Source organism: Thalassophryne amazonica, chromosome 17, assembly GCF_902500255.1.
Source record: "Thalassophryne amazonica chromosome 17, fThaAma1.1, whole genome shotgun sequence".
Classification (NCBI taxonomy): domain Eukaryota; kingdom Metazoa; phylum Chordata; class Actinopteri; order Batrachoidiformes; family Batrachoididae; genus Thalassophryne; species Thalassophryne amazonica.
Window position 1 is genome coordinate 12,012,028 of NC_047119.1, and position 26,127 is coordinate 12,038,154.

Genomic DNA, 26,127 nt, shown 5'->3' on the forward strand with positions numbered 1-26,127 from the left:
ACCTCAGTGCTGCTTTTGATACTGTTGACCATAAAATTGTATTACAGAGATTAGAGCATGCCATAGGTATTAAAGGCACTGCACTGCGGTGGTTTGAATCATCTTTATCTAATAGATTACAATTTGTTCATGTAAATGGAGAATCTTCTTCACAGACTAAGGTTAATTATGGAGTTCCACAAGGTTCTGTGCTAGGACCAATTTTATTCACTTTATACATGCTTCCCTTAGGCAATATTATTAGACGGCATTGCTTAAATTTTCATTGTTACGCAGATGATACCCAGCTTTATCTATCCATGAAGCCAGAGGACACACATCAATTAGCTAAACTGCAGGATTGTCTTACAGACATAAAGACATGGATGACCTCTAATTTCCTGCTTTTAAACTCAGATAAAACTGAAGTTATTGTACTTGGCCCCACAAATCTTAGAAACATGGTGTCTAACCAGATCCTTACTCTGGATGGCATTACCCTGACCTCTAGTAATACTGTGAGAAATCTTGGAGTCATTTTTGATCAGGATATGTCATTCAAAGCGCATATTAAACAAATATGTAGGACTGCTTTTTTGCATTTACGCAATATCTCTAAAATTAGAAAGGTCTTGTCTCCGAGTGATGCTGAAAAACTAATTCATGCATTTATTTCCTCTAGGCTGGACTGTTGTAATTCATTATTATCAGGTCGTCCTAAAAGTTCCCTGAAAAGCCTTCAGTTAATTCAAAATGCTGCAGGTAGAGTACTGACAGAGACTAGAAGGAGAGAGCATATCTCACCCATATTGGCCTCTCTTCATTGGCTTCCTGTTAATTCTAGAATAAAATTTAAAATTCTTCTTCTTAGGTTTTGAATAATCAGGTCCCATCTTATCTTAGGGACCTCATAGTACCATATCACCCCAATAGAGCGCTTCGCAGACGGGTCCGCGCGTCGGGACGCAGCCGGCGCGGTGCGGCGGCACAGGAAAAACACCTCCGTGTTGATAACCATTTGTAAAATCCAGGCAGCTTTTGATGGCTTTCAGTGGAGTGGGTATATGAGAAATTGTTTAACAGCTGGACATGTTCCAACTTGTCCTTAAGGCTTCCAACAGAGGTGTTTTTCCTGTCCGCACGTCTTTCATTAAAAAAATCTCCTTTAACAGTGGAATATCCGGATAAAATGCTGAAACCGACTTCTTCTGAAACTTCTCTGTTCTCCCACGACGTCCTGGATCAATAGAGCCTGAAATGTGGAGGTTTTCAGCTTGAAACAGGCTGATGACGGTGCCTGAGAGCGCTGCGCGACGTCTCGCACCGTGGGAAGTCCTTAAAGTGACAGTATCACCTCAAAATCTCTCATCAGCTGTTAAAATTTTCACTGAAAACCAGCTTAATTTTTCGAACCATGTCCACTTCGATGTGTCTCACAGGTTTAGAAAAAATTTTGATCAAACAAAGCGCCAGTCTCTCAGCAACTTCTCAGACAAAGGAATTCCGACGAGGGGCTGGACGACTCCTCCCACAAGGAGTGCTCACAGGCGAATGACGTCACCGACAGGCGTGGAAAAACTCACGCATGCGCACGAGGGTTCAAGCATGTCTGACGTAAAAACATATGAATGAAATCCATATAGTTTTTGAAAAAAATTAAAAGGACCTATACTTTATGGACAGACCTCGTATTGTTTGTGACTGAGACTTGGATCTCTGCGGGTAAGTCCTCAGCTTTTGTTGACCTGGTTCCTTCGAACTGCTCATTCATTAATGTTCCAAGAAGCAGTGGTCGGGGTGGTGGCAATGCTGCTATTTTCAGAGACAGTTTGGCATATAAAAGTATTGTGCCTGGATGTTTTTCATCATTTGAATTATGCTGCTTTGAACTGGGACACCGCAACCCTGTGTTGTGCACACTTATCTATCGCCCACCCAAGCACAACAAAGATTTTTTAAAGGATTTCTCTGACTTGCTTGCAGCTGTTATTCCACAGTATGATCGAATCTTACTTCTGGGTGATTTTAATGTTCATGTTTGCTGTCCGTCCAAGCCTTTGGCTACTGAGTTTTTAGAATTGATTGATACCTTGAATTGATTGATACCTTTAGAATTGATTGATGCAACATGTTACTGAAGCAACGCACATATTTGGTCATAGGTTGGACTTGCTTTTATCTAATGGTTTTGATGTCAGTAATGTTCAGCTTTTGGATGCAGTGTTCTCTGATCACCGTCCGGTGTTATTTAATTTTATTTTGGACAGCAGTAATAAACCCAGTGTTTCTGCATGCTATCGGCGGCAGCTGAGGCCAGGAGCGGGATATCATTTCTCCTCCCTTTTTGTGGCCTCAAAAAACAATGTAGCTGTCACATGCCAAAATACAGAACAAATTGCATCTACTTTTCTTTTGGCATGCAATACCATTATGAACACTATTGCTCCACTCAAAGCTATGCGCCCTAAACCCAGGCAGGAGCCCTGGTTGAATGAAACTGTGTGACAGGCCAGAAGTGAGTGTAGGAGGGCGGAGCGCAAATGGAAGAAAGATGGACTGACCGTCTCCTATCAAATTCTTAAAAAAAGTTGGAGAAAATTCCAAAATATGGTCAGGTCTGAAAAGGCAAAATACTTTTCCAATCTAATTTCTGATAACTGGGACAAACCTCGTGTGCTTTTTAAAACTATTGGATCTTTGTTAAACCCTGGCCAATCCACCACTTTGGAAGCAACTCAAGTTGTTTGTAATCGCTTTTTAAATTTCTTTTGTGATAAGGTCGCCAGTATTAGGGCTGGGATGACTGTCACTTCGGCCAGTTCAATCATGGCTCACGCCTGTTCTGCTGTGTTAGACTGGTTTGAACCTGTTATTTTCAGATTTATCAAATATTGTTAAAAATCTCAAACCTTCATTTTGTCCCTCAGACTGTATCCCCCCACGACTCTTTAAAGAGGTCTGGGGAACTATCGGCCCTGATGTTGTTGTTTTGGTCAACAGCAGCCTTATGTCAGGAAAAGTTCCTGCGTTTTGTAAGCAGGCTGTAGTTGAGCCTCTTTTAAAGAAAGCGAGTCTTGATAACTCTGTTATCTCTAATTATAGGCCCATATCTAAGCTTCCTTTTATTTCAAAGATTTTGGAAAAAGCTGTTCTTGTACAACTACAAGAGTTTTTAGAAATGAATAACATTTTAGACAGTTTTCAGTCAGGTTATAAATTATTTCACGGCACGGAGTCTGCACTTTTAAAGGTTTTTAATGACCTGTTTTTAATCACTGATTCTGGTGATTCCGCCATTCTGGTGCTTTTAGACTTGACTGCTGCCTTCGACACAGTTGGCCATGCAACTCTTTTATTTCTTCTTGAGAACTGTGTGGGTGTCAGGGGGACAGCCTTGGAATGGTTCCATTCTTACCTTACAGGCCGTTCATTTACTGTCAGGCTGGGGGAGTCCACCTCGTCTTCTGTTCCTCTGAACTGTGGAGTCCCCCAGGGTTCTATTGTTGGGCCTATTCTCTTCACCCTATACCTTCTCCCGTTAGGTCAGGTGTTTAGAAAACATGGCATATCTTATCATCTTTATGCAGATGATACTCAAATTTATTTGCCTATTAAGAAGAACTCTAGCAGCCCCCTGACACCCTTGCTTGTGTGCCTGGAAGACGTGAGGGCTTGGTTGGCTCAAAAATTTCTTAGCTTAAATGAGAACAAAACCGAGGTGATGGTGTTTGGGCCCAGTGTTGGTTCCACAGTTCGATTAGACCTGGGTCCTCTCAGTCAACACATGAAGCCCACAGCCACCAACCTTGGCGTCATTATGGACTCTGATCTTAAACTGGACAGGCAGGTCAAGGCGGTCGTTAAATCCAGCTTTTATCAGCTTCGTCTTTTAACCAAAATTAAATCAATTTTATCCTTTTCTGACTTGGAGCGCATCATGCATGCTTTTATTTCTTCACGCCTGGACTACTGCAATTCACTTTTTTTATGGAATTAATCAAAATACACTACACAGATTGCAGTTAGTCCAGAACGCTGCTGCACGCCTCTTAACTGGGAGCAAAAAACATGAACATATTACACCTATTCTTGCGTCTTTGCACTGGCTCCCTGTTAATTTTAGAATTGATTTTAAAATTTTATTATTTGTTTTTAAAGTTTTAAATGGAATGGCCCCACAATATATTGTAGACCTCCTCCAAATTTACTCCCCAGCGCGTGCTCTGAGGTCTGAGGGCCAGCTCCAGCTTGTGGTGCCTAGGACGAGACTTAAGACCAGGGGGGACAGGGCCTTCTCTGTGGCTGGGCCCAGACTCTGGAATGCTCTGCCTCTCCACGTTCGAACAGCCCCCACAATGGAGTGTTTTAAGTGTCGTCTGAAGACCCACTTTTATTCTCTGGCTTTTAGCTCTGCATGAGTTGTATGGTCCTCTGTTGTCTTTGGCCTAGTGTTTTATTTATTTATTGTTTTATTGTTTTTGTGTTTATTTATTTATTAGTATCTGAGTGGGTTTATTGTTTTGTATAGTTGTATAATCATTTTTATGTGCAGCACTTTGGAAACTGTTGTTTAAATGTGCTATATAAATAAAGTGGATTGGATTGGATTGAATATGAAGCGCCTTGGGGCAACTGTTTGTTGTGATTTGGCGCTATATAAATGAAACTGATTTGATTTAAAAACAAAAAATTCTGGAGATCACAATGTATGATATTTTTAAATAATTTATTTGTATGTTACTGCTGCAAATAAGTATTTGAACACCTGTGAAAATCAATGTTAATATTTGGTACAGTAGCCTTTGTTTGCAATTGCAGAGGTCAAACGTTTCCTGTAGTTTTTCACCAGGTTTGCACACGCTGCAGCAGGGATTTTGTTCCACTCCTCTATACAGATCTTCTCTAGATCTTTCAGGTTTGGAGTTTCAGCTCCCTCCAAAGATTTTCGATTGAGTTCAGGTCTGGAGACTGGCCAGGCCAATCCAGGACCTTGAAATGCTTCTTACGGAGCCCCTCCTTAGTTGTCCTGGCTGTGTGTTTGGGGCAGTGGTGGGCACAGTTCCGATAATCCGATAACAGATAATTATCGAAGATAATGTTTTCATTATCGGATTATCTTTTTAGATAACTTTAAAAACCATTATCGGACTAATTATCTTCCGATAAATTTTTGTCCGATAACCTTTAGATTGATAATGTAGTAAACAAAGCTGAACAACAGCAAACAATTTTAAAATTTAAAATCAGTTGAGCACCTACCTGTTAAAAGTTTCCTAAAAGATGTATAGTTCCACCCTCTGCAAACAGAAGAGAGCTGTTTCTATGAAAAACTGCTCTATCCTCTGCAGGCAAAGGAGAACTGATCACACACACACACAAAAAGTCATTTCCTTTAACACCATACTGATACAATGGCAATATCACCCAAGTCATCCAGAGGCATACAGTTTTAACTTATGGTTCAAATTTTAACCAAACTAATTTTGGACAAGTTATTTAAAATTACTGTCGTATCTGAAGTTTTCTAAAGTGAAAATATCAGATATATGTTCTAGTTTTAAAGTAATGTGCTATTTTGTAAGGTTTTAGTGAGCACATGCTGTGCCCAGCAGTGCATTATGGGTAGGCTAGGGTAATCTCAGTACGTTCACGACAGGACAAATGCATTTCAGACACTCTGTTCAGGCTCCACGGACAACAACATTAAGCTCTAGTGCCTAAAACTCTCGTGAATATATTCTCTGGGGTTACTGACATTATTGTATTTGTGTTTGTTAAATTCCACGCATCTTAAATGTAGCAGACATGGATTATCTGGAATTTTGTTTTGGCAAGTTTTCACGGTCTCTACTGCTATCTACTGGCCAGTAGTGTTCATGGCAGTATTCGTCCTGAAGATGAACAGACACTGTATGATATTTTTTAATCAGAAGTTAAGTTTTTCAAACTTAATTTACAAAAACTCTCGATGGGAGACATCAAAGTTTAAAAAAAAAACAACAACAAAAAATCACAAGACAGGTCTGCGGTGTTTGCACATGCACAGTGCGAGCGGTTGGATGCTTGTTGCTCTTCAGCAGCAGGAAACCCTCACGATGGCCGACCAGAATAATATCCAACAGGTTTGATTTTCATTCGACCACACGATCGGTGATCAGGAGGTGGTCGTGAGATGTTAAACGCAGCTTGTTACTCCATGTACACTAAATAATGCAGGACGTGCGATTAACCTGAAACTTGGTCCAAAAAAATTCTCGCACAAATGAAAAATCATCTGAAAAAGGGCCAAAACTCGCACAGTGTAAAGCCAACATTTATGTGTCAAGACAATATTGAGTGCACGTTTTACAACAACATAAAACGTGCGCACGGCACTAATAAAATGAGCGCACATTCTCTCCACATGCAAAACATTTTGCGATGACACTTCCAGGGCTCCGTAAAAATGTCTGTTTTAACAAATACAAAATGGAATATTTTACAAAAGCACATTTATCTGTAAACACCAACACACGACACACGGCACATTAACGTGCTGGTTTACATAATAAATGACTGAACCAATCAGTATTTAGCAGAGGCACTTTTACCCAGAAACCTTTGCGATCTGTCTGTGTTTGTTACAAAACCTCAGAATTAGTGCATTATTCAACATTAAAAGATATATGTTATATTTTAACTTTGTACAAATGACAGAATTGACATTAATGGAGTTATTCTAACAGTATTCACACCAAACCATAAGCCAGTATGACTTAATTTTCCAAGACCTCCGCCTGACCGGAGCATTGTGAGTGGTAGAGAGCTGGCTTTGTGGTTGTTCTCAGCTTGCTTCTGTGCTGTAAGCTGTATAGTAAACAAAAGCTTCCAGCAGGGGGCAGGATGTTCAAACATAGAAGTGTGGGCTCATTGTTTGGGTCTTTTGTCGCTTTTGATGCTTCCAAAAGCGATTGTGGTGTTAAAATTCAAATTCAGCTTGTTAGTAGTTGCAAATGTACCAGAGACAATACTGGAATTTATCGTTATCGCTTATCTGTAACTTCCGATACATTTTTGGGTGGTTTATCGGTTTATCTTTATCAAAGATAACTTTTCAGTTATCTGATTATCTGTTATCAAAATAAATTTTGGTTATCTGTGCCCACCACTGGTTCGGGGTCATTGTCATGCTGGAAGACCCAGCCATGACCCATCTTCAATGCTCTTACTGAGGGAAGGAGGTTGTTTGCCAAAATCTCACAATACATGACCCCATCCATCCTCCCTTCAATACAGGGCAGTCGTCCTGTCCGCTTTGCAGAAGAGCACCCCCAGAGTATGATGTTTCCACCCCATGCTTCACAGTTGGGGTGGTTTTCTTGGTGTTGTTCTCATCCTCTAAACATGGTAAGTGGAGTTGATTCCAAAAAGCGCTATTGTGGTCTCATCTGACCACATGACCTTCTCCCATGCTTCCTCTGGATCATCCAGATGGTCACTGGTGAACTTCAAACGGGCCTGGACATGTGCTGGCTTGAGCAGGGGGACCTTGCTGCCCTGCAGGATTTTAAACCATGACAGCATCATGTGTTACTAATGTAATCTTTGTGACTGTGGTCCCAGCTCTCTCCAGGTCATTGACCAGGTCCTCCTCTGTAGTTCTGAGCTTTCTCAGAATCATCCTTACCCCACAAAGTGAGATCTTGCATGGAATCCCAGACCGAGGGAGATTGACAGTCATCTTGTGTTTCTTCCACTTTCTAATAAATAATCATAACAGTTGTTGTCTTCTACTAAGCTGCTTGCCTGTTGTCCTGTAGTCCATCCCAGCCTTGTGTAGCTCTACAGTTTTGTCCCTGGTATCCTTAGACAGCTCTTTGGTCTTGGCTATGGTGGACAGGTTGGAGTGTGATTGATTGAGTGTGTGAACAGGTGTCATTTATACAGGTAACATATTCAAACAGGTGCAATTAATACAGGTAAAGAATGCAGAATAAGAGGGCTTCTAAAAGAAAAATTAACACGTCTGTGTGAGCCAGAATTCTTGCTGGTTGGTAGGTGTTCAAATACTTATTTGCAGAAGTAACATACAAATAAATTATTAAAAAAATCATACATTGTGATTTCTGGATGAAAATTTCAGACCCCTCCATGATTTCTAAGTGGGAGAACTTGCAAAATTGCAGGGTGTTCAAATACTTATTTTCCTCACTGTGTGTGTGTGTGTGTGTGTGTGTGTGTGTGTGTGTGTGTGTGTGTGTGTGTGTGTATATATATATATATATATATATATATATATATATATATCTCAAACTTCTTACTTTTGAAAGTTTGGATATGCGTTCCAGTATATCAATTTTTTATTATTTTGCTGTCATTTTTAATGATATAAAAGTCTTGATTTTGTTCATTTGGTGATGTCATTTTTTATAAACCCATAAAAATCTTAACAGCACTATGTAAAAAATAAATAAATAAAGAATACCACTGAAAATAAAGTATTGCTTTGAAATGATATGATGAATAAAACATGCATTTGAAATAATGGTTTCCTAAGTCCAAGAGCAAAAGTAGCACACACAGAACTATAATTATTAAGAGTTATAAAGTTATTACATGTGTTTTGTTTTTGTTTTTTTTTCCCACTGGGCATATAAACCATAGTGCAGCATAAGTGATTATGATGTCATAAGGTTGGCTCTTGTAATACTGGGAAAGAGATTAAAGGAACACACCAAAACAGATCTGAAGCTGCCTCATAATGTTTTCAATTCTTTGCTAACCAAAGGAACATTTCAACACATTTTTTTCCTCAAAATCCATCAATCATGGGTAAAAATTGACAATCTCATCTTTGTCCATAATAGTTGGTGGAAAGTATGCCTAAAGATATATTATAATAACTTCAATTATTTGTATGTGTGCTTGTGTACATCTCTGCATGGAGCTAATCTCAGTTAAGATTATGAGTTTATTGTGAGTAGTAGCACACTGACACAACAGCAATAATTATTTTGCTAATTTACTCACATTGAGGAGGCAATGACTCCTACTTCCACTTTTACTCAGGGTGTCCAAATTAATTCTCGTTCATAACTAAACAGCTACAACCATCATATAACAACAGCTGTGATTTGCAAACACAACCTCAACTCCAACTTTAACTATTCCCAGTGGTCTTGTACAATTTTATGTTGATATAGCTAGTGTATTGGGAGGTGGAGAGGACTGGTTGCCATCTAGGATCCAGGTGAGTTCTGTAGTGTGGTGGATGTGACTAGGCATATCTTGTCCAACATTTTAAAACATACTTTATGATCTGACTGCTTTCCTCACTCACAAAAACTCCAAAGTTTATAAATTGGTTAAATCTTCAATGTTTTTTTCCTTCTAGATTTAGACCTTCCAGTTTTGTGTTTTTTCAAGGATCCATCTTTCTCTGGAGAACTTGAAGACTTGATGACATCTAACACATTTGGTGTACTGTACCTGTTCCATTTGTGACACCACCTCAGAGAGGAGGGAGTGCAGAGTAGACAGTTCCCTGCCAAGGTCGATGTACCCCTCAAACCCGGCCGTGTTGGAGATTGTTTCTGGATTTGAGATTTCAAGCAGGAAACGTTGCATATTGGTCCACTCGTGTTCCAAGAACTGGTTCATGAAGGACATGTACTCCTCCTTGCTACCAAATCTGAATGCAAACAGGGACACGAAAGGAACATAATATATGAGAGAAACTGAGTTTCACCAGTACAACATGGTTCCTTGATTAAAATGCCAAACTCAGCACACTTACTTGGTGAAGTTGGCGAGGTTTTGTGTGACTTTAGCAATGAGCGTCAGTGTTCGAGCAGTGCGGTCATCGGGGTATTCTTGCATCAAATTGAAAAGTGATGGGGACATGATGGCTGGACATAGAAACCGTAGGAACAATGATGCGCTTATCAAACGCTCGCTGATGTCAGGCCGGCCTCGATTGCTGCATTCCTGCCGCCATGAGGCGAACACCTCCTTCAGTTCTCGTGGAAATACACTGCCAAGAAGCAGCAACAGGGAAGAAAACTGCATTTAAATACCGCACACCACACATGGACACGGATGCAATCATTGTTGAACAAAACAATACATGTAGAGTGGAGAGGCTGTGCTCCAGTATTCACCAGTAGGAGTTGATGATTTTGCAGAAGGCCAGCTCACAACACATCTTCAGGTTACTCTGGTGTTCTGGGAGATCACCTGAAGAACACTTGGATGGATCCACTTCACAGTTTTCATCTGACTCATACAAAGCCTTGATGAACTCACCTAAAACGAATAAAACAATTACAGCACAGTGAGATGTGGATTGCAATGAAGAAAACCATCTAACAGAAACTGTCTACTTATCTCACATCTCTCTCACATAAGGTAAAAGTCAATATGCATTGGTATTTACTCATCCATCAGCCGACATAACTGGGTTGTGTCCCAATTGGCAACCAACTAGGCAGATTGCCACTGTCTCCTGAAAGTAGCAATCTGTCTATCAAACCTAGGTGACAATCAAGCATCTGCTTGGCCTCATCGAGTTACTGAGGTTTTCAACACGTGCGAGATCACGCTCAGGGAACCATATTGTCATTGTGTCCATAATTACTACACATTCTCACTCTCGGCTCATCATATTTTGTTGCTTGGTCAGTGACCTTTGCATCACGATGTGAAGAACTGTATCCTCTTCGTGTAATTTCGTGATGTGTGGGGAAACACGTCTCTGTGACAGCAGACAGCTTTACTTCTGCATCATCATGGAATGTTTAATTACATTTGGGTTGGGTTAGCGGCTTGCCTCTACTGGTGGTTGGCTCTCACTGTGGTATTGTATCACTTCCTGTTCCGGAGCACAGCGGTGTTTTGCTGTATCTGTTAGCTGTTTAATCTGTGCAGTTAGATTGATCTAGTTAACTAGATAACGATTTGTTTCCCAGTGTAATCTTCACGTGCCTTAACTAAAGCACTCCCTCTGCTGAATCACCTCTAAATTATTTACACATTATTCACTTTGCGTGTTTTTAGGAATCCGCTAGCTTAGCGCAGCTACTAGCTCTTAGCCGATTTAGCATGGCGGCTTCTCCTGTCTCTCCCACACTTTTCTGCTCTGGGTGTGAAATGTTTAGTTATTCCTCGGCCTCCTTTAGCAGTAATGGTACTTGTAATAAGTGTAGCTTATTCGTAGCTTTGGAGGCCAGGCTGGGCGAATTGGAGACTCGGCTCCGCACCGTGGAAAATTCTACAGCTAGCCAGGCCCCTGTAGTCGGTGCGGACCAAGGTAGCTTAGCCGCCGTTAGTTCCCCTCTGGCAGATCCCGAGCAGCCGGGAAAGCAGGCCGACTGGGTGACTGTGAGGAGGAAGCGTAGTTCTAAACAGAAGCCCTGTGTACACCGCCAACCCGTTCACATTTCTAACCGTTTTTCCCCACTCGGTGACACACCCGCCGAGGATCAAACTCTGGTTATTGGCAACTCTGTTTTGAGAAATGTGAAGTTAGCGACACCAGCAACCATAGTCAATTGTCTTCCGGGGGCCAGAGCAGGCGACATTGAAGGAAATTTGAAACTGCTGGCTAAGGCTAAGCGTAAATTTGGTAAGATTGTAATTCACGTCGGCAGTAATGACACCCGGTTACGCCAATCGGAGGTCACTAAAATTAACATTGAATCGGTGTGTAACTTTGCAAAAACAATGTCGGACTCTGTAGTTTTCTCTGGGCCCCTCCCCAATCGGACCGGGAGTGACATGTTTAGCCGCATGTTCTCCTTGAATTGCTGGCTGTCTGAGTGGTGTCCAAAAAATGAGGTGGGCTTCATAGATAATTGGCAACGCTTCTGGGGAAAACCTGGTCTTGTTAGGAGAGACGGCATCCATCCCACTTTGGATGGAGCAGCTCTCATTTCTAGAAATCTGGCCAATTTTCTTAAATCCTCCAAACCGTGACTATCCAAGGTTGGGACCAGGAAGCAGAGTTGTAGTCTTACACACCTCTCTGCAGCTTCTCTCCCCCTGCCATCTCCTCATTACTCCATCCCCGTAGAGACGGTGCCTGCTCCCAGACCACCAATAACCGGTAAAAATCTATTTAAGCATAAAAATTCAAAAAGAAAAAATAATATAGCACCTTCAACTGCACCACAGACTAAAACAGTTAAATGTGGTCTATTAAACATTAGGTCTCTCTCTTCTAAGTCCCTGTTGGTAAATGATATAATAATTGATCAACATATTGATTTATTCTGCCTTACAGAAACCTGGTTACAGCAGGATGAATATGTTAGTTTAAATGAGTCAACACCCCCGAGTCACACTAACTGCCAGAATGCTCGTAGCACGGGCCGAGGCGGAGGAATCTTCCATTCCAGCTTATTAATTAATCAAAAACCTAGACAGAGCTTTAATTCATTTGAAAGCTTGACTCTCAGTCTTGTCCATCCAAATTGGAAGTCCCAAAAACCAGTTTTATTTGTTATTATCTATCGTCCACCTGGTCGTTACTGTGAGTTTCTCTGTGAATTTTCAGACCTTTTGTCTGACTTAGTGCTTAGCTCAGATAAGATAATTATAGTGGGCGATTTTAACATCCACACAGATGCTGAGAATGACAGCCTCAACACTGCATTTAATCTATTATTAGACTCTACTGGCTTTGCTCAAAATGCAAATGAGTCCACCCACCACTTTAATCATATCTTAGATCTTGTTCTGACTTATGGTATGGAAATAGAAGACTTAACAGTATTCCCTGAAAACTCCCTTCTGTCTGATCATTTCTTAATAACATTTACATTTACTCTGATGGACTACCCAGAAGTGGGGAATAAGTTTCATTACACTAGAAGTCTTTCAGAAAGCGCTGTAACTAGGTTTAAGGATATGATTCCTTCTTTATGTTCTCTAATGCCATATACCAACACAGTGCAGAGTAGCTACCTAAACTCTGTAAGTGAGATAGAGTATCTCATCAGTAGTTTTACATCCTCATTGAAGACAACTTTGGATGCTGTAGCTCCTCTGAAAAAGAGAGCTTTAAATCAGAAGTGCCTGACTCCGTGGTATAACTCACAAACTCGTAGCTTAAAGCAGATAACCCGTAAGTTGGAGAGGAAATGGCGTCTCACTAATTTAGAAGATCTTCACTTAGCCTGGAAAAAGAGTCTGTTGCTCTATAAAAAAGCCGTCCGTAAAGCTAGGACATCTTACTACTAACTACACTAATTGAAGAAAATAAGAACAACCCCAGGTTTCTTTTCAGCACTGTAGCCAGGCTGACAAAGAGTCAGAGCTCTATTGAGCTGAGTATTCCATTAACTTTAACTAGTAATGACTTCATGACTTTCTTTGCTAACAAAATTTTAACTATTAGAGAAAAAATTACTCATAACCATCCCAAAGACGTATCGTTATCTTTGGCTGCTTTCAGTGATGCCGGTATTTGGTTAGACTCTTTCTCTCAGATTGTTCTGTCTGAGTTATTTTCATTAGTTACTTCATCCAAACCATCAACATGTCTATTAGACCCCATTCCTACCAGGCTGCTCAAGAAAGCCCTACCATTATTTAATGCTTCGATCTTAAGTATGATCAATCTATCTTTGTTAGTTGGCTATGTACCACAGGCTTTTAAGGTGGCAGTAATTAAACCATTACTTAAAAAGCCATCACTTGACCCAGCTATCTTAGCTAATTATAGGCCAATCTCCAACCTTCCTTTTCTCTGAAAAATTCTTGAAAGGGTAGTTGGAAAACAGCTAACTGATCATCTGCAGAGGAATGGTCTATTTGAAGAATTTCAGTCAGGTTTTAGAATTCATCATAGTACAGAAACAGCATTAGTGAAGGTTACAAATGATCTTCTTATGGCCTCAGACAGTGGACTCATCTCTGTGCTTGTTCTGTTAGACCTCAGTGCTGCTTTTGATACTGTTGACCATAAAATTTTATTACAGAGATTAGAGCATGCCATAGGTATTAAAGGCACTGTGCTGCGGTGGTTTGAATCATATTTGTCTAATAGATTACAATTTGTTCATGTAAATGGGGAATCTTCTTCACAGACTAAGGTTAATTATGGAGTTCCACAAGGTTCTGTGCTAGGACCAATTTTATTCACTTTATACATGCTTCCCTTAGGCAGTATTATTAGACGGTATTGCTTAAATTTTCATTGTTACGCAGATGATACCCAGCTTTATCTATCCATGAAGCCAGAGGACACACACCAATTAGCTAAACTGCAGGATTGTCTTACAGACATAAAGACATGGATGACCTCTAATTTCCTGCTTTTAAACTCAGATAAAACTGAGGTTATTAGAAACATGGTGTCTAACCAGATCCTTACTCTGGATGGCATTACCCTGACCTCTAGTAATACTGTGAGAAATCTTGGAGTCATTTTTGATCAGGATATGTCATTCAAAGCGCATATTAAACAAATATGTAGGACTGCTTTTTTGCATTTACGCAATATCTCTAAAATTAGAAAGGTCTTGTCTCAGAGTGATGCTGAAAAACTAATTCATGCATTTATTTCCTCTAGGCTGGACTACTGTAATTCATTATTATCAGGTTGTCCTAAAAGTTCCCTGAAAAGCCTTCAGTTAATTCAAAATGCTGCAGCTAGAGTACTAACGGGGACTAGAAGGAGAGAGCATATCTCACCCATATTGGCCTCTCTTCATTGGCTTCCTGTTAATTCTAGAATAGAATTTAAAATTCTTCTTCTTACTTATAAGGTTTTGAATAATCAGGTCCCATCTTATCTTAGGGACCTCGTAGTACCATATCACCCCAATAGAGCGCTTCGCTCTCAGACTGCAGGCTTACTTGTAGTTCCTAGGGTTTGTAAGAGTAGAATGGGAGGCAGAGCCTTCAGCTTTCAGGCTCCTCTCCTGTGGAACCAGCTCCCAATTCGGATCAGGGAGACAGACACCCTCTCTACTTTTAAAATTAGGCTTAAAACTTTCCTTTTTGCTAAAGCTTATAGTTAGGGCTGGATCGGGTGACCCTGAACCATCCCTTAGTTATGCTGCTATAGACGTAGACTGCTGGGGGGGTTCCCATGATGCACTGTTTCTTTCTCTTTTTGCTCTGTATGCACCACTCTGCATTTAATCATTAGTGATCGATCTCTGCTCCCCTCCACAGCATGTCTTTTTCCTGGTTCTCTCCCTCAGCCCCAACCAGTCCCAGCAGAAGACTGCCCCTCCCTGAGCCTGGTTCTGCTGGAGGTTTCTTCCTGTTAAAAGGGAGTTTTTCCTTGCCACTGTAGCCAAGTGCTTGCTCACAGGGGGTCGTTTTGACCGTTGGGGTTTTACGTAATTATTGTATGGCCTTGCCTTACAGTATAAAGCGCCTTGGGGCAACTGTTTGTTGTGATTTGGCGCTATATAAAAAATTGATTGATTGATTGATTGATTATGGTCATGATTAAGATTAGGGTCAAAGTTTGCATTTCCCCCTATGTTACTAAATGACATAAAGGGGGTACCCAACTTGTCACACATTGACATTTGGTCAAAACTACACTTTTTGCGTCAAAATGTGACAATACACATAACACACCTCATCTGAGTTACCCAAAGTAACTGGTCATTTGATATAAAACCATTCCAGTGGTACTCAAGGATTCGACAGAGTGACCTAGTACATAAGACGTCCAGTCATCATCTTAGGTCACTGTTGAGCATCTCGTTCTCACAATCATACATTAAGACTCAAAGACTGGGTTCCTCATCAACTCAGGTGTGGGAGCACACACTAGTGCCACACATTTGTGTATCCACCACACTGCAGAACCAACTTGGGTAAAGGATGGCAACAAGCCAAGCAGATAAAGTCTAACTCAGGTGAAATGCGGGTGGCCCTTTGGCCTTCTCCAACCACTGGGGTCCTCAACACTGATGTGCCTGTGTACTGGATCATGACCAGAGAAATGTGCCACATGGCCTGACAATGCAAGTGATACTCCTCATCCGAAGCAGTACCCAAGGATTCTCTGGAGAGACCTCATACCTAAAAGATCTAGTCGCCAACTGAGGTCAATCATTAATACAAATAGTCTCAGTCCCACCAGAACCATAAATACTTTAAATTTCATTGTTCTACAAATATATTGCATTGCCAAACACCTCTGTCTACTGACATCATAACTCTGTTAGCACTTTCCAGCCATTGCTCGATCTCAAAGGCTGAGGACCCAGTGATATGAAGATCACTGCCAAGCTAAATTAATGTCTCAACAAGTTTGACAGTTTCACCTCACAAAAGTATATTTCTGAGGGCTAAGTCCAGGAAATCATTGAAAGCCTAGATCCTAATATTGATCCACTCATCCCCACTCAAGTTCTCAAGTGGTGAAATCAAGATACCCATTGACTCAGCAAAGGTCACAGCATTGTCTATGAAGTCAAGGTCCGTGAGCCTTTCTTTGCCTTATCATCCTCCAGCAAATATGTTAGTTACATACCACACGCCGCTGTGCCATCACGTCAAGCCTCCATAAGCTTTTCCCAATCATCTTTTACCCTGTCGACTGAGATCCTGTAGACAGGAATGTCAGTGCTGAGGTAAGTGAATCTCAAGAAGTTTGAAACTCTCCCCACATACAGACAGTGCTGGTGGCTGAATCTAAGAAATCAATTTATACCAGAACCTTTGTCTTTCCCCAGGACAGTCACACACCCAGATGCTCTCATCACTCAGCTTCTTGACAGATGCAGCCAGTTCTCCCATTGATTTCAGCCAAAGGGAATTTGAATATTTAATTTGTAATATGAAGTGGTCACAACAGGCGGGTTTACATGACAGATTTGGGCAGCATTTAAGCAATATTTTCAGGATGTCAACAAAACACAATTGCGAAATGACAGTGTTTCCGTTGCAACCAACCGTTGTTGTCCTCAAACGATAACTATAAATTCTGCAAAACTCTCACAGTAGCTGTAATTGTAACTGTCATGGTGACAGATGTGCAAGTCCTGCTAAGTACTGGCATTTCATTGTTTTTTTAATCCAATCTTGCCATAGCGTTGTCTCTTATGTTTAATAAGCTCTCAGTCTCTGCATCCACACAAACTTGTGCCATGTACAGTGGTCCCCCTCTATTAAGACCACCTGTACTACAGACTAAAAGTGGCCACATCAGAGGGGTGGCCTTTGTTGAGGGGGAGACAAAATCCAGCATGTGTACAGTAGTCAATAACATATTGCTACAAGCATGAAGTAAGCGGAAAAACATCACAGATTTATTGACTCCAATCAGATACAAACCATGTCTTCCACTCAATCAAAGTTCAAAACGTCACAGCCCAAGAATTGTATCTTTTCAATTTCAATTCAATTTCAATTTATTTTTATTTATATAGCACCAAATCACAACAGAGTTGCCTCAAGGCGCTTCACACAAGAAAGGTCTAACCTTACCAATCCCCAGAGCAGCAGTGGTAAGGAAAAACTCTCTCTGAGGAAGAAACCTCAAGCAGACCAGACTCAAAGGGGTGACCCTCTGCTTGGGCCATAGAACTATACTATACCAGTATCCTAGCCATATGAAAGGGAAAATAAGTGCGTCTTAAGTCTGGACTTGAAAGTCTCCACAGAATCTGACTGTTTTATTGATGCAGGGAGATCATTCCACAGAACAGGGGCATGATAAGAGAAAGCTCTGTGACCCACAGACTTCTTATTTACCCTAGGGACACAAAGACGTCCTGCACCTTGAGAACGCAAAGCCAGGGCTGGTACGTAAGGTTTAATAAGGTCAGCTAAGTAGGGAGGTGCCAGTCCATGAAGAATTTTATAGGCTAGTAGCAGAACCTTAAAATCTTATCTCATTGGGACCGGAAGCCAGTGAAGAGATGCCAAAATGGGTGTAATGTGGTCAAACTTTCTGCTTCATATCAAACGTTTGGCAGCAGCATTTGAACCAGTTGTAGAGCCCTAATGCTGGACTGCGGTAAATCAGAAAATAAAACATTGCAGTTGTCCAATCTATATAGAAGAGATAAACACATGGATCAGGGTCTCAGCATCAGCCATAGACAGGATGGGACGAATCTTCGCTATATTTCGCAGTTGGAAGAAAGCAGTCCTCGTAATATTTCTAATGTGGAGGTCAAAGGGCAATGCAGGATCAAAAATTACCCCAAGGTTCCTCACTTTGTCAGTATGATGTATGACACACGAGCCTAAGCTAAGCGTTAACTGGTCAAATTTTAATCCAATCTTGCCATAGCATTGTCTCTTATAATGTTTAAAAAGCTCTCAGTCTCTGCATCCACACAAACTTGTGCCATGTACAGTGGTCCCCCTCTACCTCTATTAAGACCACCTGTACTACAGGTGGTCTTTTAAAATCCCAAAAATGATGTACAATCAAAACAAGATCAATCCACAAAACATTTAAGCAAATAAAATCTTTAACATGCCTGGCAACATCTGATGCCTTGGAAACGTCATCCATTACCATCAGGACATGATGCAAGAGTTTCTTCCTGTTTCTTCAACAGCTAACTTTTGGGAACCTTCTCCTTTCTCATTCAAACGAGTGAATTTCACCTTTTCTTCTAACGTTAAAGCTTTTCTTTTCTGAGATGCAGACGTTTTGCCACCAGGAGCGATTTTTCTTTGTTCTTTTGTTTACTGAAGTAATCCCGCAAGCTCACGTTTGTGGGAGAGTTTTGACATGACTTCGGTAGGAAAACCCAGTTGGGAATTTCCAATGGCCTCTGTTGAGGGGATTTTCATTCTTTTGAGTGGGCTGCCTTTGAAGGATGGCCTCTCTTGAAAGGTGAAATCAATAGAAAGACAAGTGTTGCAGTAGAAATGTTGCCACATATGAGGGGTGGCCTCTCTTGAGAGGGGCCACTAGTGAGGGGGACCATTTTGAATGTATTTTCAAATGTCACGAACGCCTGTGTTTCCATTGGAGTTTTGCTAAATATGGCATTTTTTAATCACCTGTAAAAAACTAAACAAAAATACCTTGTGCAAGCATGGAAGCTTTTTTGGAATATTTGAGTCATGTATTTTGTAATACCTATGTTTCCACGAAGCAGATTGTCAATTCAGTATTTCAAATTGCACAGTTTTGAGAGTATTGTAAACCCGCCTAATATCTTGCAAAACCTGGAATGTGGAATAACAAGTCAAAAAACCTACAAACCATAAACTAGAGTTTAATTAAACTAAAAGTAAACCTCATTGGAGGCCAAAGCTACTACTACACTAACTCAAAACATGCCAATTTGTGTCTAGCTGTTTGGACCTTTAGCTTATTGGGAACCCAATTTAAGATCTGGACCTTGTACTTAGATACAGCAGGTCGCAACAACAATAAACAGGATATATTGCTGGATGTTTTGATGTTTAGCTGGAAACTCTATTGCAATTACAGGTGAAGCTATGACAAAAAAAAAAAATGCAAATTGTGCAGTTTTTAAAGGTCAGCAGTAATTGTCAAATATACATTTTCATGCTACATTCCAAACCAACAGCTCTGTAAATAACTTTTGAATTATTTCAAAAATCAATGAAGACAAAAGGAAGTACTCAACAAGAAACATCCCAAACCATTGCACAAGAAATATTCTTTCCATCCATCCATCCATTTTCTTCCGCTTTATCCGGAGTCGGGTCGCGGGGGCAGCAGCTCAAGCAAAGCCGCTCAGACCTCCCAATCCACACACACCTCCTCCAGCTCCTCCGGGGGAACCCCCAAGGCGTTCCCAAGCCAGCCGAGAGATGTAATCCCTCCAGCGTGTCCTGGGTCTTCCCCAGGGCCTCCTCCCAGTGGGACGTGCCCGGAACACCTCTCCAGCGAGGCGTCCAGGGGGCATCCGGAAAAGATGCCCGAGCCACCTCAACTGACTCCTTTCAATGTGGAGGAGCAGCGGCTCGACTCCGAGCTCCTCCCGAGTGACCGAGCTCCTCACCCTATCTCTAAGGGAGCGCCCAGCCACCCTGTGGAGGAAACTCATCTCGGCCGCTTGTACTCGCGATCTCGTTCTTTCGGTCATGAGCCAAATCTCATGACCATAGGTGAGGATCGGAACGTAGATCGATCGGTAAATCGAGAGCTTTGCCCCCCTACTCAGCTCTCTCTTCACCATGACGGTCCGATACAGTGACTGCATCACTGCAGATGCTGCACCGATCCGTCTATCGATCTCACGCTCCATCCGTCCCTCACTCGTGAACAAGACCCCGAGACACTTAAACTCCTCCACTTGAGACAAGGACACTCCACCGACCTGAAGAGGGCAAAGCACCTTTTTCCGGTCGAGAACCATGGCCTCAGATTTGGAGGTGCTGATTTTCATCCCGGACGCTTCACACTCAGCTGCAAACCGCCCCAGTGCACGCTGAAGGTCCTGATTTGACGAAGCCAACAGAACCACATTGTCCGCAAACAGCAGAGACGAGATTCTGTGGTTCCCAAACCAGACCCCCTCTACACCCTGGCTGCGCCTAGAAATTCTGTCCATAAAAATAATGAACAGAACCGGTGACAAAGGGCAGCCCTGGCGGAGGCCAACGTGCACTGGAAACAGGTTTGACTTACTACCGGCAATGCGAACCAAGCTCCTGCTGCGGTCGTACAGGGACCGGATAGCCCTTAGCAAAGGACCCCGGACCCCGTACTCCCGGAGCACTCCCCACAGGGTGCGCCGAGGGACACGGTCGAATGCCTTCTCCAGATCCACAAACATGGATGTGGACTGGTTGAACCCTCGAGCACCCGATGGAGCATGTAGAGCTGGTCCAGTGTGCCGCGACCAGTGTGCCGCGACCAGGACGAAAACCACACTGCTCCTCCTGAATCCGAGGTTCAACCATCGGTCAAATTCTCCTCTCCAGTACTCTGGAATAGACCTTACCGGGGAGGCTGAGGAGTGTGATCCCCCTATAGTTGGAACACACCCTCCGGTCCCCCTTCTTAAACAGCGGGACCACCACCCCAGTCTGCCAATCCAGAGACACTGTCCCCGATCGCCACGCGATGTTGCAGAGGCGTGTCAGCCAAGACAGCCCCACAACATCCAGAGACTTAAGATAGTAGACTTTCTGATAGCAAAAAGCAGACCAAATGATCCAGAAGAAGAACCCCCCAAAAAATCATGCATCAAGGAATTCGTGCAATAAATAAACAAATAAGTAAACATAAGAAGATCTCCTTCAGTGGTAAAAGACGGATAATCAGTGCTGTGATCTCCACGGGTCAACAGTCCATAAAGAAAGAGCGTCCGATTGGACATTGCTATTCCACTCAAATCGGTAGTGAAATACAAATCGGTGCGATCTGTCTTCTGTCCCTTGTGGTCTACATAGAAACTTGGCTGTCCTTGTGTTGTCCCAGTTGATGTCACAAAGAGTCATTTACATAGAGTTTTTTAATAGTTTCACTTGGCATCAAACGGCAAAACCCAAAAACACTGATGCATAATTTACCAGGCCTCAACATTTCCCCTGAATTGACCCCGAGAGAGATGAGTACACAGACACTTCTGCTTGCAGTGAGGAAGCCAGAGAAGCACACACAGAGAATCACACAATGTGAGTGTCAGGAACGATGTGCGCCGTTTGTAGATTACAGCCCGCGTGAACATTGGGAATGACACGGCGTATAGGGAATCATACAGACGGACTTGAGCCAACTTTGCACGAACACTGAAGACACGAGGCAACAGAACTAATCAGAATCATCTTTTTGCCAAGTGGATTTTCACCTATGAGGAATTTGGTGTCATGGTGCAAACAGCATTGTCTTTAAAAACATCTGCAAGAAATAAAAATGATGGCACATTACTGTAAGATTGGAAGCAAATCTGGGACTTTCTACCTGTGAGGCAACAATGCTAACCAGAAGCCACTGTGCCACCCTCAATCTGATGACCTGGTCAAAAAGTGAACAAATGTTAAGAGGAAAAGAAAGTGCTGTAAATTTTGCAGGAACATGTCCATACATAGATAACACCAAGAAACAGCTGCTACTCCTCCAACTAACATATTTCAGCTTTGTTTGTTTGCAAAACTGACTGTCTTTTTCACAGATTCCAGCCTTCTCTTTGTTCAAAATCTCTGCCCCACTCACCGAGAGCATCCTGCAGGTACTTCTGTCCCACCAGTTTGAGGTATTCCTCTATAGCCTTGGTTGCCAGTGTGTTTTCTCTGAAGATCAGGTGCTCGTTTTCCCCACAGCGGTCCACCTCTGACATCATCAGGTCTGTGAGGAAATCCTGGAGAAATGAGATGAAGTGTCAGCTTCTGACTCCATATTTTTTTATTTTTTTTATTTTTGTACATGGTTTATAATGAATTACATAAAAAGTAAGTTTGGTCATGTAGACGTGTAATTACACTCAACAAAAATATAAACGCAACACTTTTGGTTTTGCTCCTATTTTGTATGAGATGAACTCAAAGATCTAAAACTTTTTCCGCATACACAATATCACCATTTCCCTCAAATATTGTTCACAAACCAGTCTAAATCTGTGATAGTGAGCACTTCTCCTTTGCTGAGATAATCCATCCCACCTCACAGGTGTGCCATATCAAGATGCTGATTAGACACCATGATTAGTGCACAGGTGTGCCTTAGACTGCCCACAATAAAAGGCCACTCTGAAAGGTGCAGTTTTGTTTTATTGGGGGGATACCAGTCAGTATCTGGTGTGACCACCATTTGCCTCATGCAGTGCAACACATCTCCTTCACATAGAGTTGATCAGGTTGTCAATTGTGGCCTGTGGAATGTTGGTCCACTCCTCTTCAATGGCTGTGCGAAGTTGCTGGATATTGGCAGGAACTGGTACACGCTGTCGTATACGCCGATCCAGAGCATCCCAAACATGCTCAATGGGTGACATGTCCGGTGAGTATGCCGGCCATGCAAGAACTGGGACATTTTCAGCTTCCAAGAATTGTGTACAGATCCTTGCAACATGGGGCCGTGCATTATCCTGCTGCAACATGAGGTGATGTTCTTGGATGTATGGCACAACAATGGGCCTCAGGATCTCGTCACGGTATCTCTGTGCATTCAAAATGCCATCAATAAAATGCACCTGTGTTCTTCGTCCATAACAGATGCCTGCCCATACCATAACCCCACCGCCACCATGGGCCACTCGATCCACAACATTGACATCAGAAAACCGCTCACCCACACGACGCCACACATGCTGTCTGCCATCTGCCCTGGACAGTGTGAACCGGGATTCATCCGTGAAGAGAACACCTCTCCAACGTGCCAAACACCAGCGAATGTGAGCATTTGCCCACTCAAGTCGGTTACGACGACGAACTGGAGTCAGGTCGAGACCCCGATAAGGACGACGAGCATGCAGATGAGCTTCCCTGAGACGGTTTCTGACAGTTTGTGCAGAAATTCTTTGGTTATGCAAACTGATTGTTTCAAAAGCTGTCCGAGTGGCTGGTCTCAGATGATCTTGGAGGTGAACATGCTGGATGTGGAGGTCCTGGGCTGGTGTGGTTACACGTGGTCTGCGGTTGTGAGTCTGGTTGGATGTACTGCCAAATTCTCTAAAACGCCTTTGGAGATGGCTTATGGTAGAGAAATGAACATCAATACACGAGCAACAGCTCTGGTTGACATTCCTGCTGTCAGCATGCCAATTGCACGCTCCCTCAAATCTTGCGACATCTGTGGCATTGTGCTGCGTGATAAAACTGCACCTTTCAGAGTGGCCTTTTATTGTGGACAGTCTAAGGCACACCTGTGCACTAATCATGGTGTCTAATCAGCATCTTGATATGGCACACCTGTGAGGTGGGATGGATTATCTCAGCAAAGGAGAAGTGCTCACTATCACAGATTTAGACTGGTTTGTGAACAATATTTGAGGGAAATGGTGATATTGTGTATGTGGAAAAAGTTTTAGATCTTTGAGTTCATCTCATACAAAATGGGAGCAAAACCAAAAGTGTTGCGTTTATATTTTTGTTGAGTATATATAATGGTGCAACTATCTTGTCACTGTTCTATCTATCTATCTATCTATCTATCTATCTATCTATCTATCTATCTATCTATCTATCTATCTATCTATCTATCTATCTATCTATCTATCTATCTATCTATCTATCTATCTATCTATCTATCTATCTATCTATCTATCTATCTATCTATCTATCTATCTATCTATCTATCTATCTATCTATCTATCTATCTATCTATCTATCTATCTATCTATCTATCTATCTATCTATCAAGTGCAGATCTGAACACTTCCTATATTCAAAGTGTGACACAACGACGGATGTGGAGTCTTCTGGGAATGAATCACTCCTTGATTAGGTCCTTGACACAAATTTCTGGGTGCTCTTATAGGTCTCTTGGTATCTAGTTAAACTCACAGATCCAGTGTAACACTGATGGGAAAGGAGAATGAGGTGACAGATGTACACAGAGGAAGAGAAAGTAAAAACAGCGTTGCTCTTTAAAGAACAGAGGGAGTGCAGAGAAAGTTTCAGAACCTCTCAGACAGATTCTGAAGCCTGTTATCTGGCTAATCAAAGACGTACTGCAGGGAGCCAATCATCCTCTGATGATAAGGAACAATTGTGGTTTGACATTTACACATTCCACACACACACTGATAAGAAAAGCTGAAGTTTTCTAAATGCCCATATTAATCAGCATTTAAAATGAATTCAAAGCCAAGCAGAGAAAATGGTAAATGGACTGCATTTATATAGCGCTTTCCATCTGCATCAGACGCTTAAAGTGCTTTACAATTATGCCTCACATTCACCCCGATGTCAGGGTGCTGCCATACAAGACGCTCACTACACACCGGGAGCAATAGGGAAATATAGAATAAAAATAGCAATATAGAAATATGGCAATATAGAGAAAAGTGAAGTTTCTAAATCGACATCGATCACAAATGTTTTGGCTCGTATGATCAGTACCGTTGGAAGAAGGACCGAAATTCAGCTACTTCAATCCAGCATTACCGGTAATGATAATTACACTACAAATTTAGATTGCCATTCCTGAGTTTTTTAAAATTTCGGAATAGTGTATTAACATTTTTTTTTTAATTATCTCACACTTTCATTTACAAAGCTTTGATCTGAAAATGGCTTTCGTATTAAATTATGTGATATTCCATTTTCTGAGATGCTGGTCTTCACCATTTAAATGTCATCTAAGCCTTGTGCCTAAGCATTGTGACCACTGGACTCTATAAGTATATGTTTTCTTAGCTGCAACATTTCTGTCTCTGCATATTCAACATTTCTTTGTTGTGCTCTGTTTCATTTGTTGTTTTGTTATTGGTAATGTGGCCAAAGCAGATGGTCACTCCATTGAGTCTGGTCTGATTGAGGCTTCTTCCTGTAATAATAATAATACTAATAATTCTTAAAAAAAAAAAAAAAACACTTTTGCCAATGTCCTTGCTCGGGGATGGGGATGATTAGACCTTACTCCTGTGAAGTGCTTTGAGGTGACTAATGTTGTGATGTAGCACTGGATAAGTAAACTGAACTGAAACTGAAGTGGAAGTAAAATGACCAGTCGATGAGTCAAAAGGCAAAAAGTGCACTTCAGTTTGCTTTGCTTATAAAAACAAAACAAAACACCATCTAGTTGGCTCAGAAGGAATAACAAATGCTTCATGACGCCTTATGTGGCTATAACTGTCAATAAGGTCACTTGGTTGTGGCAAAGTCAATCAAATCAAATTGACCAGGGCCACACCAGTATTAAATGCAAAACAAAAAGTATATTTCTGGCTCTGACCAATGCAACCTTGAAATAATTAAAAAATGAAATAAAATAAATCAGCACTAAGATAAAGTGAAAATTATTGGAAAAAAGAAAATTTAAACACAAATTTATCTGTGGCATTCTAATGTAAGCTTTTAAAGTGACATGCCACTTAGTGCCTGATTGTGCCCATCAGTTTGGTACAAAACCACAACATGAGGATACGAGAAAACAAGAGCAAACTGAGATTTCTGACATCTGCCAATCCGGATCACCTCCAAAATTCAGTGGAGTCTTCCATGCCCTAATATCTATCTGTGGTGCAAATTTGGTGAGAATCCGTGAAGGTTTTTTTTTTAAATGTAATCTTTCAAAGCCTATATTAGGTGAAATCT

The 26,127-nt window shown here is 41.6% G+C and overlaps 1 protein-coding gene across 9 annotated transcripts in view; it reads right to left on the reverse strand.

The window, feature by feature from the left end:
- Nucleotides 1–26,127, reverse strand: part of dab2ipb (DAB2 interacting protein b) — a 516,250-nt gene that overhangs the window by 52,519 nt on the left and 437,604 nt on the right. For all 9 annotated transcript variants that reach the window (XM_034193050.1, XM_034193052.1, XM_034193047.1 and 6 more), the window contains 4 exons: nucleotides 22,085–22,229; nucleotides 10,119–10,263; nucleotides 9,755–9,991; nucleotides 9,448–9,649 (listed from right to left, as the gene is read on the reverse strand). In XM_034193050.1, the coding sequence (XP_034048941.1) occupies nucleotides 9,448–9,649; nucleotides 9,755–9,991; nucleotides 10,119–10,263; nucleotides 22,085–22,229 (729 nt within the window). The remainder of the gene's footprint in view (nucleotides 1–9,447; nucleotides 9,650–9,754; nucleotides 9,992–10,118; nucleotides 10,264–22,084; nucleotides 22,230–26,127) is intronic.